Source organism: Lissotriton vulgaris, chromosome 7 (genome assembly GCF_964263255.1).
Source record: "Lissotriton vulgaris chromosome 7, aLisVul1.2, whole genome shotgun sequence".
Classification (NCBI taxonomy): Eukaryota; Metazoa; Chordata; class Amphibia; order Caudata; family Salamandridae; genus Lissotriton; species Lissotriton vulgaris.
In genome coordinates this window covers 10,971,633-10,989,095 of record NC_141695.1, presented here as the reverse complement: position 1 = coordinate 10,989,095, position 17,463 = coordinate 10,971,633, and the positions used below count along the sequence as shown (strand labels likewise).

Sequence of the window (17,463 nt, the reverse complement as noted above, 5' to 3'; positions counted from 1 at the left end):
ACAGTGGCTCGTTGTTTAGTTTGCACATCTACACAATAGTGTTTTGTGAATGTGTGCGGTGTAGACCGTGTAGCTGCTTTGCATATATCGTCTAGGGGCATGTTCCCTAAAAATCCCATTGAAGCCCTATTTTTCTTGAAGAATGGGCTTTAGGAGCAATAGATCGCGTACATTTAGCTTTGTGGTAACAAATTTGTATGCATTTGACAATCCACCTAGCTATCCCAGATTTTGATATGGGGTTACCTTTATGTGGTGGTGAAAAAGACACAAATAGTTGTTTAGTCTTACGAAAAGTTAGTGTCCTTTCAATGTAGTTAAGCAAGGCTCTTTTGACATCTAAGGTGTGAAGAGCTCTTTCTGCAACTGTTTGTGGCTGCGAGAAAAATACGAGCAGTTCAACAGACTGATTTAGATAGAAGGGTGAAATGACTTGGTAAGAATTTAGGATTAATACGGAGAACCACTTTATTATGGTGCATTTGCAGAAAAGGTTCTTGAAAGGTGAAAGCTTGTAGTTCACTAACTCTTCTGAGAAGTAATAGCTACTAGGAAAGCTACTTTCCAAGTTAGGAATTGCAATTCACATTTATGTAACAGTTCAAAGGGAGGTCCCATTAACCGTGAGAGAACAACTGGTGAAGGTGGTGTTCTGGGAGGGATTATTCTTTTGAGTACCTCCATAAAAGTCTTTATGGCAGGCACTCTAAAAAGAGACAGATGTTGTCTATTTTGTAAGTATGCTGCAATGGCAGCAAGGTGCAGTCTGATAGACGTGTAGGCTAAATGACACTTTTGCAGGTGTAATAGGTATCCTATGATGTGTTGAATAGACACGTCTAAAGGGTTGATGTGGTTGTTTTGACAGTATATTACAAACCGTTTCCACTTAGCTGCATAACACGCTCTAGTGGTGGGACGTCTAGCTTTTTTAATAACATTCATACAGTCTGGAGGGAGGTTAAGGTAACCAAACTCTAGGACTTCAGTAGCCAGATCGCTAGGTTGAGCTGAACTGGGTCCGGTTGTCTGATCTCTCCATGGTTCTGCGTTAATAATGTGGAGATACGCTTAGTTTCTGGTGTAGCACCACAGATAGTTGCAGCAGCGTGGTGTACCACAGTTGTCTGGCCCAAGTTGGAGCAGCTAGAATGAGTTTTAGGGAATGTTGCTGTAGTTTGCGTACCACTAACGGAAGTAGTGGGAGAGGAGGAAAAGCGTACGCAAATTTCCCGGACCAGGTCATCCATATCGCATTGCCTTTGGACAGTGGGTGTGGATATCTGGCGGCGAAGTTTGGGCATTTTGCATTTTCGTAGGTGGCAAAGAGGGCTATCTGAGGTTGTCCCCACAGCTGAAAGAACGGTTGAAGAACTTGCTGATGAAGTTCCCACTCGTAGATCTGCTGTGTCTGTCGACTTAGCAGATCTGCTATGGTGTTTTGTACTCCTGAAACATGTTGGGCTAAGAGGAAGATCTTTAGTGGTATAGCCCATCTCCATATCTGCTGCGCTAACAGAGAGCTGCAGAGAGTGTGTTCCACCTTGTTTGTTTATGTAGTACATGGCTGTCATATTGTCTGTGCGGACTAAGACAGCTTTGCCTGATACTTATTTTTGAAATGCTTTTAGGGCTAGAAATACAGCTAGTAACTCCAAGTGGTTGATATGGAGTAGTTTTTGTTGCGGTGTCCACCTGCCTTGCATGGTGTGACGCAGTAGGTGAGCTCCCCAGCGGGAGAGCGATGCGTCCGCTGTCATTACTATTTGAGGAACTGGCTCTAGAAACGGTCGGACTTTTGAAAGGTTTTTGGTGCTCCACCATTGCAGAGAGCGATGAGTCCAACTGTCTACCAACACTAGGTCTGTTAATTGACCGTGAGCCTGGTTCCATTGTCGTGTTAAGCACTCTTGAAGTGGACGGATTTGTAGTCATGCGTGAGGTACTATGAATATGCAAGATGCCATCATTCCTATGAGCTGCATGAACACTCGAGCTGGAAGAGAGTGTTGCAGTTTGAATTTTTTTAGGAGAGTTTGTACACTTGTTATCCTGGCTGGAGAAGGATAGGCTAGTGTTAATTCGATGTTTACTGAAGCGCCGATATATTGTTGTTAATGTGACGGGTGCAGATGTGACTTGATGTGATTTTGTGTGAATCCCAAGTCGTGGATAAGTTGAGTTGTGGCGTAAGTGTGTTGTACACACTGGCTGTGTGAGCTGGCTTTTATGAGTCAGTCATCTAGATATGGCAAGACGTGAATATGCTGTCTTCTCAAGTGTGCTGCCACCCTTGGTGCTGTTGTAACTGCGAATGGGAGCACTTTGAATTGATAGTGCTGAACGCCTAGTACAGATCGGAGATATTTTCTGTGCGCTGTGTGGATAGGAATGTGGAAGTCGGCGCCCTTGAGATCTAGAGTGACAAGGAAGTAGTTTTGTAGAAGGAGTAGAAGGACCTGCAGGAGTGTGACCATATGAAAGTGGTCTGATTGTATGTACAGCTTTAGGGGTCTGAGGTCTAGAATAGGCCTCAGAGATACGTTCTTCTTTGGAATTAGAAGAGGGAGTATGCTCCTTTGTTTTGCTGATGCTCTGGAACTATTTCTATTGCATTTTTCTGCAGGACGGATATAACCTCCTGTCTGAGCAGTATCAAATGTTCCTGTGACCTTAGACGCTGTTTGGGTGGTATGTTTGGGGGGTAGATGTTAGTTCGAGACAGTAACCTGACAATTATTTGTAGCACCCACCTGTCTGATGTGATGTTTTCCCAGGCTGGTAGGTATTGTTGTAGTCTTCCCCCGACAGGAGTGGAATGGGGCGGGGGAAGGGGAGGGAAGTCATTGGGTGTAGGCAGAGCGGGGGGTGTTGTTTTTACCTCTGCCCTTATTGTTGTTACCTCTGTAACCACCCCTTTGGTAGCCCCTACTATAGGTGGACTGTGTGGGGGCTTTGTAAGAGGTAGAGGATGTGTCTGAAGAGTATCCCCTGGTGCCGCCTCTGTAAGATGAGCGGCGAAATGAGCGTCTGGGAGCCTGTGACTGCAAGGCTCCCATTGCTTTTGCTGTATCGGTATCCTTTTTCATCTTTTCAAGGGATACGTCCACATTAGGTCCGAATAGGCGTTGCTCATCAAAGGGCTGGTTAAGTATGGTACTTTGGACTTCAGGTTTGAACCCTGAAATGCGTAGCCATGCTTGTCTACGCAACAGAACACTTGTATTAATGGCTCTGGAGGCAGTGCCTGCTGCATCTAGTGCACAATGAATAGAGGTGTTTGTAATATTTTTTCTCTTCTTGGATAAGCTCATTTGCTCCATCTTTATACTTATCGGGGAGGTGCTGCATTAATGATTCTAATTCATCATAATGTGCCCTGTCGTATCTTGCCAGTAATGCTTGGGTACTGGCAATACGCCACATGTTTGCTGCTTGAGACGCAGTTCTTTTACAGGATGCGTCAAGGAGCTTATACTCTTTATCTGGTGGGGGAGCCTCACCTGATGTTTGTGAATTTGCTCTCTTGCGTGCGTTGGAGACTACAAGAGTGTCCAGTTGTACTGGGCCTTTAATATATTCTGGATCTGAAGGGGCAGCTTCATATTTTTTCTCTATTCGTGGGTTGATGACCAGAGTTCTAAATGGGTCCTTGAAGACTTCAGGAGCATGCTTAATAACTCCTTTAAGCATTGGTAAAATTGACGAGGACGTTTGTGTTTTATCAAAGGTATCCATTAGGAAGTCTTCTCCTACAGGGTCAGTATGCATGTCAACCCCATGGTATTGTGCAGCCCTGTGTACTAGCTGATTAAATCCCATAGTGTCTTCTGGTGGCGAAGGCCTAGAGGGATATATGTTGTCTTGAGGGACGTTCGGGACGTCTGGGTTATTGTAATCATCGCGAGGGTTCGGTGAGCCCGGAGGAATAGAGTGATCTAGTGGCTCACTATGTGCACCATCCTCTGCGTCGTCAGAGATATCATCCCTGTTATCATCATCTGGTATGATAGAAGATGTAGGGGAATGCTGTGGTAGGGGTGGAGGTGGCGATGATATATGTGGAGGAGGAAGAGAAGGAATCCTTACAGGAGAGGTAGCAATGTCCTTCTTTGGATGAGGAGCCGGTGTAGGTGTATCCAGTGGTCGTTTCTTTGAACTAAGAGTTAGTCGACCAGTGGTTGGGTCCTTAACAAGAGTCTTTTGTGTAGGATCTGGATAAAATAAGTCCCCTGCATGAGGCAGATCTTTTGGTGCAGAGGGCTTTCTCGGCACCGAGCTGGGAGCTTCTTTTGGCTTCGGAGCTTGTTATTTGGCAGTGTCTTTAGCTGGAGAAGTATGAGCCTTCTTTGGCTCTGATGGTTTAGTCGGCTCCGATGATTTTTTCGGCTCCAATGGGTTTTTGGGATCCAGTGTTTTTTTCGGATCCAATGGTTTTTTCGGCTCCGGTGGCTTTTTCGGCTCCGATGGGTCTTTTAGGTCCGATGATTTTTTCGTCTCCGAAGCGGTTTTGCTTGAGTCCGATTTTGGTTTTGATGCTGAGGGGCTTCGGCCCCGATTGTTTCGATGCCGGCGTGGAGGCCGATGTCTTTTTCGGTGCCGGTCGGTTTGCGCCGGCACCGTGGGCAGGCAAACTCAAACCGGAGTCGCTGGAAGGCTTAGTAAGCTTTTTAGCCGAGCCCGAAGGCGGGGCAGTGGAAGCAGTTTCCCAGAATGCACCCTCGCCCTCGGGTGTGACCGAAGCCTTTTTGGAGGGTGTTGAGGAAGGGTTGGGGATAGACGGTCTTACTTACGACCCGCTGTGCTGGAGTGATGTCCTCGACTTCAGAATCTTCTGCCTCAGAGTCGCTGTCGACGCCATGATGTTGTTCTGGGACCGCGACGCCCTCTTGAAAGATGTCGTCTGGAATCGGAGCTGATGAACGAGACATTGTCCTTCAAGCCAGTCGGTCCCGGATCGTCTTCTTGGAGCGGAAAGAGGCACAAGCGGAACAGTCTCTGGTCTCGTGCTCCGGTGAGAGGCAAAGGTTACACACCTCATGTAGGTCTGTGTGGGGAAACTTCGACCCACATCGAGGACCTTTTTTAAATGGCGTCCTTTCCATGAGCTGGAAGTTGAGGCCTAGGTAGGCCTGAAGGCCTTCGTCGACGACTGGAAAAGAAGACTTTGAAGTTGAAGAGTAGCGTCGACTGTACACGCGTTTGAAACTATACCGTCAAAGCTGGTGAGGATTGCGCTCCGAAGGAAATCGGTTCCAACACGGAGTGCTGGAAACACATCAGAGCCCGGTGACAAAAAAAAACAATCTGGGGATGGAGCCGATGACCATGCTCAGTATGATCCAAAGGAGGAGTCACCTATCCCGTGACTTCCAAAGACTTTCTAGGACAGAAACAAACTGCAAACATCCCAACACTAGGTGGCCATCTATGCATAGTGTGTAATCTGCAGCTCATATGCCTCGAACAATCTTTTTCTTCTCAATTGATTTAGAGGGAACATACCACTACGGGTTCTTTTAGGTACATGGCCTCTATGTCCAGGGATAATCTCTTCTTAGAAGATCGGAAGAGGGAGGCAGAGTTGTACCGGCGCACACTGGAGGGAACACAAAGTGCACACAGGCGGCAAGAAATGCAGACAGAGCTGCCCTAGATATACCAGAAGGAAGACACAGAGCCCTTGGTGGATAAAAAAAATCCAGTTGGTGCCGCCCTCAGCAGGTGAGGAGGCAGTGGGCGAAATAGACAGAGCTAACTGTACACACTGTGAGGGAGACGCAGAGCAAAGGAGGAAGAGCAGAAAAATAGTCAGAGGTGCCGTCTGCATGCTGGAGTTAAGAAACCAAACATCTGAGGGACAGCAGGAGACCAGGCCAGACCAGCTCTTTGCTTAGGGGGTAGAAGAGATGCACAAAGGGGGTCTTGGGTGCAGGAGACTTAATGGTAACAAACACTGGGTTAGAAAAGCTGGGTTTCATATTACAGACAGACAAAGCTTCTGTAATTGTGGACAAAGCTGAGGAGTACAGGCTGACCCTTCAGGAATGACAATGGGTGTGCACCTTCAGTAATGAGATGGGGAATTAGGCCTACACCTTCAGTAGTGGTGGACAAGGAGCAGCCAGGAAGGGCGGCACCGAATGAGAGACAAAGGGGCTGGGAGGGCAGAGCTGCATCTTCAGTAGCGGCTCAAGAACTGCTCAGGGGGTAGGACTGCACCTTCAGTAACTGCAGTCTAAGGCTGCACACCAAGTAGCTGCAAACAAAGGGCCCCCGGGTAATAACAAATTACTTCTAGGTCCAGCCACTCTCAATATTGGACGACAAATGGCTGGGAAAGCATGCTTACACCTACACCTTCAACAACTAGAAGGACTGAGAGACAGAGACAGGCGGTGCAGCTTCATATTCTGTAATGATAGAAAGATAGGGAGGCGGGATGCAAAGGAATGCATGCATTGCCAGGGTTTGTTACCTATCGGGTGTGTCCTCGGGAGAACCTCTCTTTCTCTGCCTCTGTGATCAGCATACACAGAGCTGCTTCAGCACAATCCTCTCTGGCCTGGTTCCTGCTGTGCGCGCAGGCGGCCGGAAACCAGCGAGAGCCCACCTTGGTTTGAAAGATAAACCTAGAAAGGAAAGAAAATAAAGAAGAGTGGATTAGCATAATAGCTGCGACATGGATAGATCTGCTGGAGGCAGGGCCAATACACAGGATTCAGAGCATGGAGGTGGGGTCAATACATAGGATTCAGAGCATGGAGGCGGGGTCAATACACAGGATTCAGAGCATGGAGGCGGGGTCAATGCACAGGATTCAGAGCATGGTGGCGGGGCCAATACACAGGATTCAGAGCATGGAGGTGGGTCCAAACAACAGGATTCAGAGCATGGAGGCGGGGCCAATACACAGGATTCAGAGCATGGAGGTGGGGCCAATACACAGCATTCAGAGCATGGAGGTGGGGCCAAAGCACAGGATTCAGAGCATGGAGGCGGGGTCAATGCACAGGATTCAGAGCATGGAGGCGGGGTCAATGCACAGGATTCAGAGCATGGAGGTGGGTCCAAACAACAGGATTCAGAGCATGGAGGCGGGGCCAATACACAGGATTCAGAGCATGGAGGTGGGGCCAATACACAGCATTCAGAGCATGGAGGTGGGGCCAAAGCACAGGATTCAGAGCATAGAGGCGGGGTCAATACACAGGATTCAGAGCATGGAGGTGGGGCCATTACACAGGATTCAGAGCATGGAGGCGGGGCCAATACAAAGGATTCCCAGCGTGGAGGTTGGGCCAATACACAGGATTCAGAGCATGGAGGCGGGGCCAATACAAAGGATTCCCAGCGTGGAGGTTGGGCCAATACACAGGATTCAGAGCATGGAGGTGGGGCCAATACAAAGGATTCCCAGCGTGGAGGTTGGGCCAATACACAGGATTCAGAGCACGGAGGTTTGACCAATACACAGGATTTAGAGCATGGAGGTGGGGACAATACACAGTATTCAGAGCATGGAGGTGGGGCCAATACACAGGATTCAGAGCACGGAGGCGGGGTCAATGCACAGGATTCAGAGCACGGAGGTGGGGCCAGAGCACAGGATTCAGAGCATAGAGGCGGGGCCAATGCACAGGATTCAGAGCATGGAGGTGGGACCAATACACAGTATTCAGAGCATGGAGGTGGGGCCAATACACAGGATTCAGAGCATGGAGGCGGGGCCAATGCACAGGATTCAGAGCATGGAGGCGGGGCAAATGCACAGGATTCAGAGCATGGAGGCGGGGCCAATACACAGGATTCAGAGCATGGAGGTGGGACCAATAAACAGGATTCAGAGCATGGAGGTGGGGTCAATACATAGGATTCAGAGCATGGAGGCGGGGTCAATACACAGGATTCAGAGCATGGAGGCGGGGTCAATGCACAGGATTCAGAGCATGGTGGCGGGGCCAATACACAGGATTCAGAGCATGGAGGTGGGTCCAAACAACAGGATTCAGAGCATGGAGGCGGGGCCAATACACAGGATTCAGAGCATGGAGGTGGGGCCAATACACAGCATTCAGAGCATGGAGGTGGGGCCAAAGCACAGGATTCAGAGCATGGAGGCGGGGTCAATGCACAGGATTCAGAGCATGGAGGCGGGGTCAATGCACAGGATTCAGAGCATGGAGGTGGGTCCAAACAACAGGATTCAGAGCATGGAGGCGGGGCCAATACACAGGATTCAGAGCATGGAGGTGGGGCCAATACACAGCATTCAGAGCATGGAGGTGGGGCCAAAGCACAGGATTCAGAGCATAGAGGCGGGGTCAATACACAGGATTCAGAGCATGGAGGTGGGGCCATTACACAGGATTCAGAGCATGGAGGCGGGGCCAATACAAAGGATTCCCAGCGTGGAGGTTGGGCCAATACACAGGATTCAGAGCATGGAGGCGGGGCCAATACAAAGGATTCCCAGCGTGGAGGTTGGGCCAATACACAGGATTCAGAGCATGGAGGTGGGGCCAATACAAAGGATTCCCAGCGTGGAGGTTGGGCCAATACACAGGATTCAGAGCACGGAGGTTTGACCAATACACAGGATTTAGAGCATGGAGGTGGGGACAATACACAGTATTCAGAGCATGGAGGTGGGGCCAATACACAGGATTCAGAGCACGGAGGCGGGGTCAATGCACAGGATTCAGAGCACGGAGGTGGGGCCAGAGCACAGGATTCAGAGCATAGAGGCGGGGCCAATGCACAGGATTCAGAGCATGGAGGTGGGACCAATACACAGTATTCAGAGCATGGAGGTGGGGCCAATACACAGGATTCAGAGCATGGAGGCGGGGCCAATGCACAGGATTCAGAGCATGGAGGCGGGGCAAATGCACAGGATTCAGAGCATGGAGGCGGGGCCAATACACAGGATTCAGAGCATGGAGGTGGGACCAATAAACAGGATTCAGAGCATGGAGGTGGGGTCAATACACAGGATTCAGAGCATGGAGGCGGGGTCAATACACAGGATTCAGAGCATGGAGGCGGGGTCAATACACAGGATTCAGAGCATGGAGGCGGGGCCAATACAAAGGATTCCCAGCATGGAGGTGGGGCCAATACACAGGATTCAGAGCATGGAGGTGGGGCCAATACAAAGGATTCCCAGCGTGGAGGTTGGGCCAATACACAGGATTCAGAGCACGGAGGTTTGACCAATACACAGGATTTAGAGCATGGAGGTGGGGACAATACACAGTATTCAGAGCATGGAGGTGGGGCCAATACACAGGATTCAGAGCACGGAGGCGGGGTCAATGCACAGGATTCAGAGCACGGAGGTGGGGCCAGAGCACAGGATTCAGAGCATAGAGGCGGGGCCAATGCACAGGATTCAGAGCATGGAGGTGGGACCAATACACAGTATTCAGAGCATGGAGGTGGGGCCAATACACAGGATTCAGAGCATGGAGGCGGGGCCAATGCACAGGATTCAGAGCATGGAGGCGGGGCAAATGCACAGGATTCAGAGCATGGAGGCGGGGCCAATACACAGGATTCAGAGCATGGAGGTGGGACCAATAAACAGGATTCAGAGCATGGAGGTGGGGTCAATACACAGGATTCAGAGCATGGAGGCGGGGTCAATACACAGGATTCAGAGCATGGAGGCGGGGTCAATACACAGGATTCAGAGCATGGAGGCGGGGCCAATACACAGGATTCAGAGCGTGGAGGTGGGGCCAATAAACAGGATTCAGAGCATGGAGGTGGGGTCAATACACAGGATTCAGAGCATGGAGGCGGGGTCAATACACAGGATTCAGAGCATGGAGGCGGGGCAAATGCACAGGATTCAGAGCATGGAGGCGGGGCCAATACACAGGATTCAGAGCATGGAGGAGGGGCCAATGCACAGGATTCAGAGCATGGAGGCGGGGCAAATGCACAGGATTCAGAGCATGGAGGCGGGGCCAATAGACAGGATTCACAGCATGGAGGTTGGGACAATACACAGGATTCAGAGCATGGAGGCGGGGCCAATGCAAAGGGTTCCCAGCGTGGAGGTTGGGCCAATACACAGGATTCAGAGCATGGAGGTGGGACCAATACACAGGATTCAGAGCATGGAGGCGGGGCCAATACACAGGATTCAGAGCATGGAGGTGGGACCAAACAGGATTCAGAGCATGGAGGTGGGACCAATAAACAGGATTCAGAGCATGGAGGTGGGGTCAATACACAGGATTCAGAGCATGGAGGCGGGGTCAATACACAGAATTCAGAGCATGGAGGCGGGGCCAATGCAAAGGGTTCCCAGCGTGGAGGTGGGGCCAATAAACAGGATTCAGAGCATGGAGGTGGGGTCAATACACAGGATTCAGAGCATGGAGGCGGGGTCAATACACAGGATTCAGAGCATGGTGGCGGGGCCAATACACAGGATTCAGAGCATGGAGGTGGGGTCAATACACAGGATTCAGAGCATGGAGGTGGAGCCAATACACAGGATTCAGAGCATGGAGGCGGGGCCAATACACAGGATTCAGAGCATGGAGGTGGGACCAAACAGGATTCAGAGCATGGAGGTGGGACCAAACAGGATTCAGAGCATGGAGGTGGGACCAATAAACAGGATTCAGAGCATGGAGGTGGGGTCAATACACAGGATTCAGAGCATGGAGGCGGGGTCAATACACAGGATTCAGAGCATGGTGGCGGGGCCAATACACAGGATTCAGAGCATGGAGGTGGGGCCAATACACAGGATTCAGAGCGTGGAGGCGGGGCCAATACACAGGATTCAGAGCGTGGAGGTTGGGCCAATACACCGGATTCAGAGCATGGAGGTGGGGCCAAAGCACAGGATTCAGGCATGGAGGTGGGGCCAATACACAGGATTCAGAGCATGGAGGTGGGGCCAAAGCACAGGATTCAGGCATGGAGGCGGGGACAATACACAGGATTCAGAGCATGGAGGCGGGGCCCATAAACAGGATTCAGAGCATGGAGGCGGGGTCAATACACCGGATTCAGAGCATGGAGGTGGGGCCAATACACAGGATTCAGAGCATGGAGGCGGGGCCAATACAAATGATTCAGAGCATGGAGGCGGGGCCAATACACAGGATTCAGAGCGTGGAGGCGGGGCCAATACACAGGATTCAGAGCGTGGAGGCGGGGCCAATACACAGGATTCACAGCATGGAGGCGGGGCCAATACACAGGATTCACAGCATGAAGGTGGGGCCAATAAACAGGATTCAGAGCATGGAGGTGGGGCCAATACACAGGATTCAGAGCATGGAGGCGGGGCCAATACACAGGATTCAGAGCATGGAGGCGGAGCCAATACACAGGATTCAGAGCATGGAGGTGGGGCCAATACACAGGATTCAGAGCATGGAGGCGGGGCCAATACACAGGATTCACAGCATGGAGGTGGGGCCAATAAACAGGATTCACAGCATGGAGGCGGGGCCAATAAACAGGATTCAGAGCATGGAGGTGGGGCCAATACACCGGATTCAGAGCATGGAGGTGGGGCCAATACACAGGATTCAGAGCATGGAGGTGGGGCCAATACACAGGATTCAGAGCATGGAGGTGGGGCCAATACACAGGATTCAGAGCATGGAGGTGGGGCCAATACACAGGATTCAGAGCATGGAGGCGGGGCCAATACACAGGATTCACAGCATGGAGGCGGGGCCAATACACAGGATTCACAGTATGGAGGCGGGGCCAATACACAGGATTCACAGCATGGAGGCGGGGCCAATACACAGGATTCACAGCATAGAGGTGGGGCCAATAAACAGGATTCAGAGCATGGAGGCGGGGCCAATACACCGGATTCAGAGCATGGAGGCGGGGCCAATACACAGGATTCAGAGCATGGAGGCGGGGCCAAAGCACAGGATTCAGAGCATGGAGGCGGGGCCAAAGCACAGGATTCAGTGCATGGAGGTGGGGCCAATACACAGGATTCAGAGCATGGAGGCGGGGCCAATACACAGGATTCACAGCATGGAGGCGGGGCCAATACACAGGATTCACAGCATGGAGGTGGGGCCAATACACAGGATTCACAGCATGGAGGTGGGGCCAATAAACAGGATTCAGAGCATGGAGGTGGGGCCAATAGACCGGATTCAGAGCATGGAGGTGGGGCCAATACACAGGATTCAGAGCATGGAGGCGGGGCCAATACACAGGATTCAGAGCATGGAGGCAGGGCCAATACACAGGATTCACAGCATGGAGGTGGGGCCAAAGCACAGGATTCAGAGCATGGAGGTGGGGCCAATACACAGGATCAGAGCATGGAGGCGGGGCCAATACACAGGATTCAGAGCATGGAGGTTGGGCCAATACACCGGATTCAGAGCATGGAGGCGGGCCAATACACAGGATTCAGAGCGGGGCCAATACACAGGATTCACAGCATGGAGGCGGGGCCAATACACAGGATTCACAGCATGGAGGTGGGGCCAATAAACAGGATTCAGAGCATGGAGGTGGGGCCAATAGACCGGATTCAGAGCATGGAGGCGGGGTCAATACACAGGATTCAGAGCATGGAGACGGGGCCAATACACAGGATTCAGAGCATGAAGTTGGGGCCAATACACAGGATTCAGAGCATGAAGACGGGGTCAATACACAGGATTCAGAGCATGGAGGTGGGGTCAATACACAGGATTCAGAGCATGGAGGTGGGGCTAATACACAGGATTCCGAGCATGGAGGCGGGGCCAATACACAGGATTTAGAGCATGGAGGCGGGGCCAATACACAGGATTCAGAGCATGAAGGCGGGGCCAATACACAGGATTCAGAGCATGGAGGTGGGGCCAATACACCGGATTCAGAGCATGGAGGCGGGGCCAATACACAGGATTCAGAGCATGGAGGCGGAGCCAATAAACAGGATTCAGAGCATGGAGGCGGAGCCACTAAACAGGATTCAGAGCATGGAGGCGGGGCCAATACACAGGATTCAGAGCATGGAGGCGGGGCCAATACACAGGATTCAGAGCATGGAGGCGGAGCCACTAAACAGGATTCAGAGCATGGAGGCGGGGCCAATACACAGGATTCAGAGCATGGAGGCGGAGCCAATAAACAGGATTCAGAGCATGGAGGCGGAGCCAATACACAGGATTCAGAGAATGGAGGCGGAGCCAATAAACAGGATTCAGAGCATGGAGGCGGGCCCAATACACAGGATTCAGAGCATGGAGGCGGGGCCAATACACAGGATTCAGAGCATGGAGGCGGGGCCAATACACAGGATTCAGAGCAGGAAGACAGTCCACTCAATTTCGAATAATCAAAGAATATTCCGCAAGGCTAACCATTCTCATGTCAGTGTTTTTGCTTTACAAAAGTCTTTATTACGTGAGGAGCACACTACGTTTCCTTCATATATGGAAACTCTCTCACGATTAATCAAACAGTACAAGAAATAACATGATCAGAGAACAAGGACAAACGTAAGAATAATCTGAACGGTCTCAAAAGAGTCAGTCGGATCCCATACAGGGAGCCATCAATCGTCCATAAGATTTCCTAGGGCCAGTTCATTTAGTTCAAAGGTGCAGTATTGTCTCTTCTTTCATTCACAATATTCCTGTTCAAACAATCTCAGCTTCCTCCACCCCAGAGGTGACGACAGAGGACAACATATGGTGCCATGTGCCATGCTGGCATCAGTGGCTGTTTTTCTACACAGTGCCAATGTAAGTCAGGAACGTCACTTTGGTAGCTACAAGAGGAGCCCCTACCTGCTAAGCTGCCGACCCGTTAGCCTAGAGGAGCCCCTGCCTGCTAAGCTGCCGACCTGTTAGCATAGAAGAGCCCCTGCCTGCTAAGCTGCCGACCCGTTAGCCTAGAGGAGCCCCTGCCTGCTAAGCTCCCGACCCGTTAGCGTAGAGGAGTTCCTGCCTGCTCAGCTGCCGACCCGTTAGCGTAGAGGAGCCCCTACCTGCTAAGCTGCCGACCCGTTATCCTAGAGGAGCCCCTGCCTGCTAAGCTGCCGACCTGTTAGCATAGAAGAGCCCCTGCCTGCTAAGCTGCCGACCTGTTAGCATAGAAGAGCCCCTGCCTGCTAAGCTGCCGACCTGTTAGCATAGAAGAGCCCCTGCCTGCTAAGCTGCCGACCCGTTAGCCTAGAGGAGCCCCTGCCTGCTAAGCTCCCGACCCGTTAGCGTAGAGGAGCTCCTGCCTACCCAGCTGCCGACCCGTTAGCGTAGAGGAGCCCCTGCCTGCTCAGCTGCCGACCGGTTAGCGTAGAGGAGCCCCTGCCTGCTCAGCTGCCGACCAGTTAGCGTAGAGGAGCCCCTGCCTGCTAAGCTGCCGACGCGTTAGCCTAGAGGAGCCCCTGCCTGCTAAGCTGCAGACGCGTTAGCCTAGAGGATCCTCTGTCTGCTAAGCTGCAGACGCGTTAGCCTAGAGGATCCCCTGCCTGCTAAGCTGCCGACGCGTTAGCCTAGAGGATCCCCTGCCTGCTAAGCTGCCGACGCGTTAGCCTAGAGGAGCCCCTGCCTGCTAAGCTGCAGACGCGTTAGCCTAGAGGATCCCCTGTCTGCTAAGCTGCAGACGCGTTAGCCTAGAGGATCCCCGGTCTGCTAAGCTGCAGACGCGTTAGCCTAGAGGATCCCCTGTCTGCTAAGCTGCCGACGCGTTAGCCTAGAGGAGCCCCTGCCTGCTAAGCTCCCGACCCGTTAGCCTGGGGGAGCCCCTGCCTGCTAAGCTGCCACCTGTTAGCCTAAAGCAGAGGTCTTCAAACTGGGGGGCGGGCCCCCCTAGGGGGGCCTCGAGTGATCTCAGGGGGGGCGCAAGGCTCTGGCCAAAAGAAACATTATGCTTTGTTTTCAGCCTAAAAAACATGACCTGCAGTAAGCACGTCTGTAATGGGCCATCATTCACATCCTTTGTCATTTAAATCCCAGCTGGGAGAAGGTGTCAAAAGGGAAGGGACTTCAAATTTTCTCCAAGACCCACACTGCCATTTTGAATAACCACACTGGATCCTTTGCACATTAATAAGGCCTGCCTCACCGGAATAGTATGTTTGGATATCATGTATTTGTTTGCATTTCTAAAACAGTGACAGAACTTAGCTGCAATGTTTGAATAAGTCTAGACATATTTAAACATTGGCAGTTAAATAAAATAATTGTGAAATATTTTGAGGGGGGGGCCCGGCGAATTGTTTTTCTACACTGGGGGGGGGAGGGAGGAAGGGGGGGGGGGGGCGCGGAATAAAAAAGTTTGAAGACCACTGGCCTAGAGGATCCCCTGCCTGCTAAACTGCAGACGCGATACTCTAGTCTAGAGAAGCCCCTGCCTGCTAAGCTGCCGACACGTTAGCCTTGAGGATCCCCTGCCTGCTAAGCTCCCGACCTGTTAGCCTGGTGCAGCCCCTGCCTGCTAAGCTTCCAACCCGTTAGCCTGGGGGAGCCCCTGTCTGCTAAGCTCCCTACCCGTTAGCATAGAGGAGCCCCTGCCTGCTAAGCTCCCGACCCATTAGCATAGAGAAGCCCCTGCCTGCTAAGCTCCCGACCCGTTAGCATAGAGGAGCCCTTGCCTGCTAAGCTCCCGACCCGTTAGCCTGGGGGAGCCCCTGCCTGCTAAGCTCCCGACCCGTTAGCCTGGGGGAGCCCCTGCCTAATAAGCTGCCAACCTGTTAGCATAGAGGAGCCCCTGCCTGCTAAGCTCCCGACCCGTTAGCATAGAAGAGCCCCTGCCTGCTAAGCTCCCGACCCGTTAGCATAGAGGAGCCCCTGCCTGCTAAGCTCCCGACCCGTTAGCATAGAGGAGCCCCTGCCTGCTAAGCTCCCGACTCGTTAGCCTGGGGGAGCCCCTGCCTGCTAAGCTCCCGACCCGTTAGCCTGGGGAGCCCCTGCCTGCTAAGCTGCCAACCTGTTAGCATAGAGGAGCCCCTGCCTGCTAAGCTCCCGACCAGTTAGCCTGGGGGAACCCCTGCCTGCTAAGCTCTAGACCCGTTAGCATAGAGGAGCCCCTGCCTGCTAAGCTCACGACCCGTTAGCATAGAGGAGCCCCTGCCTTCTAAGCTCCCGACCCGTTAGCATAGAGGAGCCCCTACCTGCTAAGCTTCCAACCCGTTAGCATAGAGGAGCCCCTACCTGCTAAGCTCCCGACCCGTTAGCATAGAGGAGCCCCTGCCTGCTAAGCTCCCGACCTGTTAGCCTGGGGGAGCCCCTGCCTGCTAAGCTGCCAACCTGTTAGCATAGAGGAGCCCCTGCCTGCTAAGCTTCCAACCCGTTAGCCTGGGGGAGCCCGTGCCTGCTAAGCTCCCTACCAGTTAGCAGCTGCCTGCTAAGCTCCCGACCCGTTAGCATAGAGGAGCCCCTGCCTGCTAAGCTCCCGACCCGTTAGCATAGAGGAGCCCCTGCCTGCTAAGCTCCCGACCCGTTAGCCTGGGGGAGCCCCTGCCTGCTAAGCTGCCAACCCGTTAGCCTAGGGGAGCCCCGGCCTGCTAAGCTGCCGATCAGTTAGACTAGGGGAGCCCCTGCCTGGTAAGCTTCCAACCCGTTAGCATAGAGGAGCCCCTGCCTGCTAAGCTCCCGACCCGTTCGCATAGAGGAGCCCCTGCCTGCTAAGCTCCCGACCCGTTAGCCTGGGGGAGCCCCTGCCTGCTAAGCTGCCAACCCGTTAGCATAGAGGAGCCCCTGCCTGCTAAGCTCCCGACCCGTTCGCATAGAGGAGCCCCTGCCTGCTAAGCTCCCGACCCGTTAGCATAGAGGAGCCCCTGCCTGCTAAGCTTCCAACCCGTTAGCATAGAGGAGCCCCTGCCTGCTAAGCTCCCGACCCATTAGCATAGAGAAGCCCCTGCCTGCTAAGCTCCCGACCCGTTAGCATAGAGGAGCCCTTGCCTGCTAAGCTCCCGACCGGTTAGCCTGGGGGAGCCCCTGCCTGTTAAGCTTACAACCCGTTAGCATAGAGGAGCCCCTGCCTGCTAAGCTTCCAACCCATTAGCCTGGGGGAGCCCCTGCCTGCTAAGCTTCCAACCCATTAGCATAGAGGAGCCCCTGCCTGCTAAGCTCCCGACCCGTTCGCATAGAGGAGCCCCTGCCTGCTAAGCTCCCGACCCGTTAGCCTGGGGGAGCCCCTGCCTGCTAAGCTTCCAACCTGTTAGCATAGAGGAGCCCCTGCCTGCTAAGCTCCCGACCCGTTAGCATAGAGGAGCCCCTGCCTGCTAAGCTCCCGACCCGTTAGCCTGGTAGAGGAGCCCCTGCCTGCTAAGCTGCCGACCCGTTAGCCTGGGGGAGCCCCTGCCTGCTAAGCTGCCAACCCGTTAGCCTAGGGGAGCCCCGGCCTGCTAAGCTGCCGATCAGTTAGCCTAGGGGAGCCCCTGCCTGGTAAGCTTCCAACCCGTTAGCATAGAGGAGCCCCTGCCTGCTAAGCTCCCTACCCGTTAGCATAGAGGAGCCC

The 17,463-nt window shown here is 52.8% G+C and overlaps 1 protein-coding gene across 1 annotated transcript in view; it reads right to left on the bottom strand.

Moving 5' to 3' along the window:
* LOC147700504 (double-stranded RNA-specific adenosine deaminase-like) overlaps positions 1 to 17,463 on the bottom strand; it is a 131,970-nt gene that overhangs the window by 22,160 nt on the left and 92,347 nt on the right. The window contains exon 7 of the mRNA XM_086929652.1: positions 6,479 to 6,632. Within this exon, the coding sequence (XP_086785778.1) occupies positions 6,479 to 6,632 (154 nt within the window). The remainder of the gene's footprint in view (positions 1 to 6,478; positions 6,633 to 17,463) is intronic.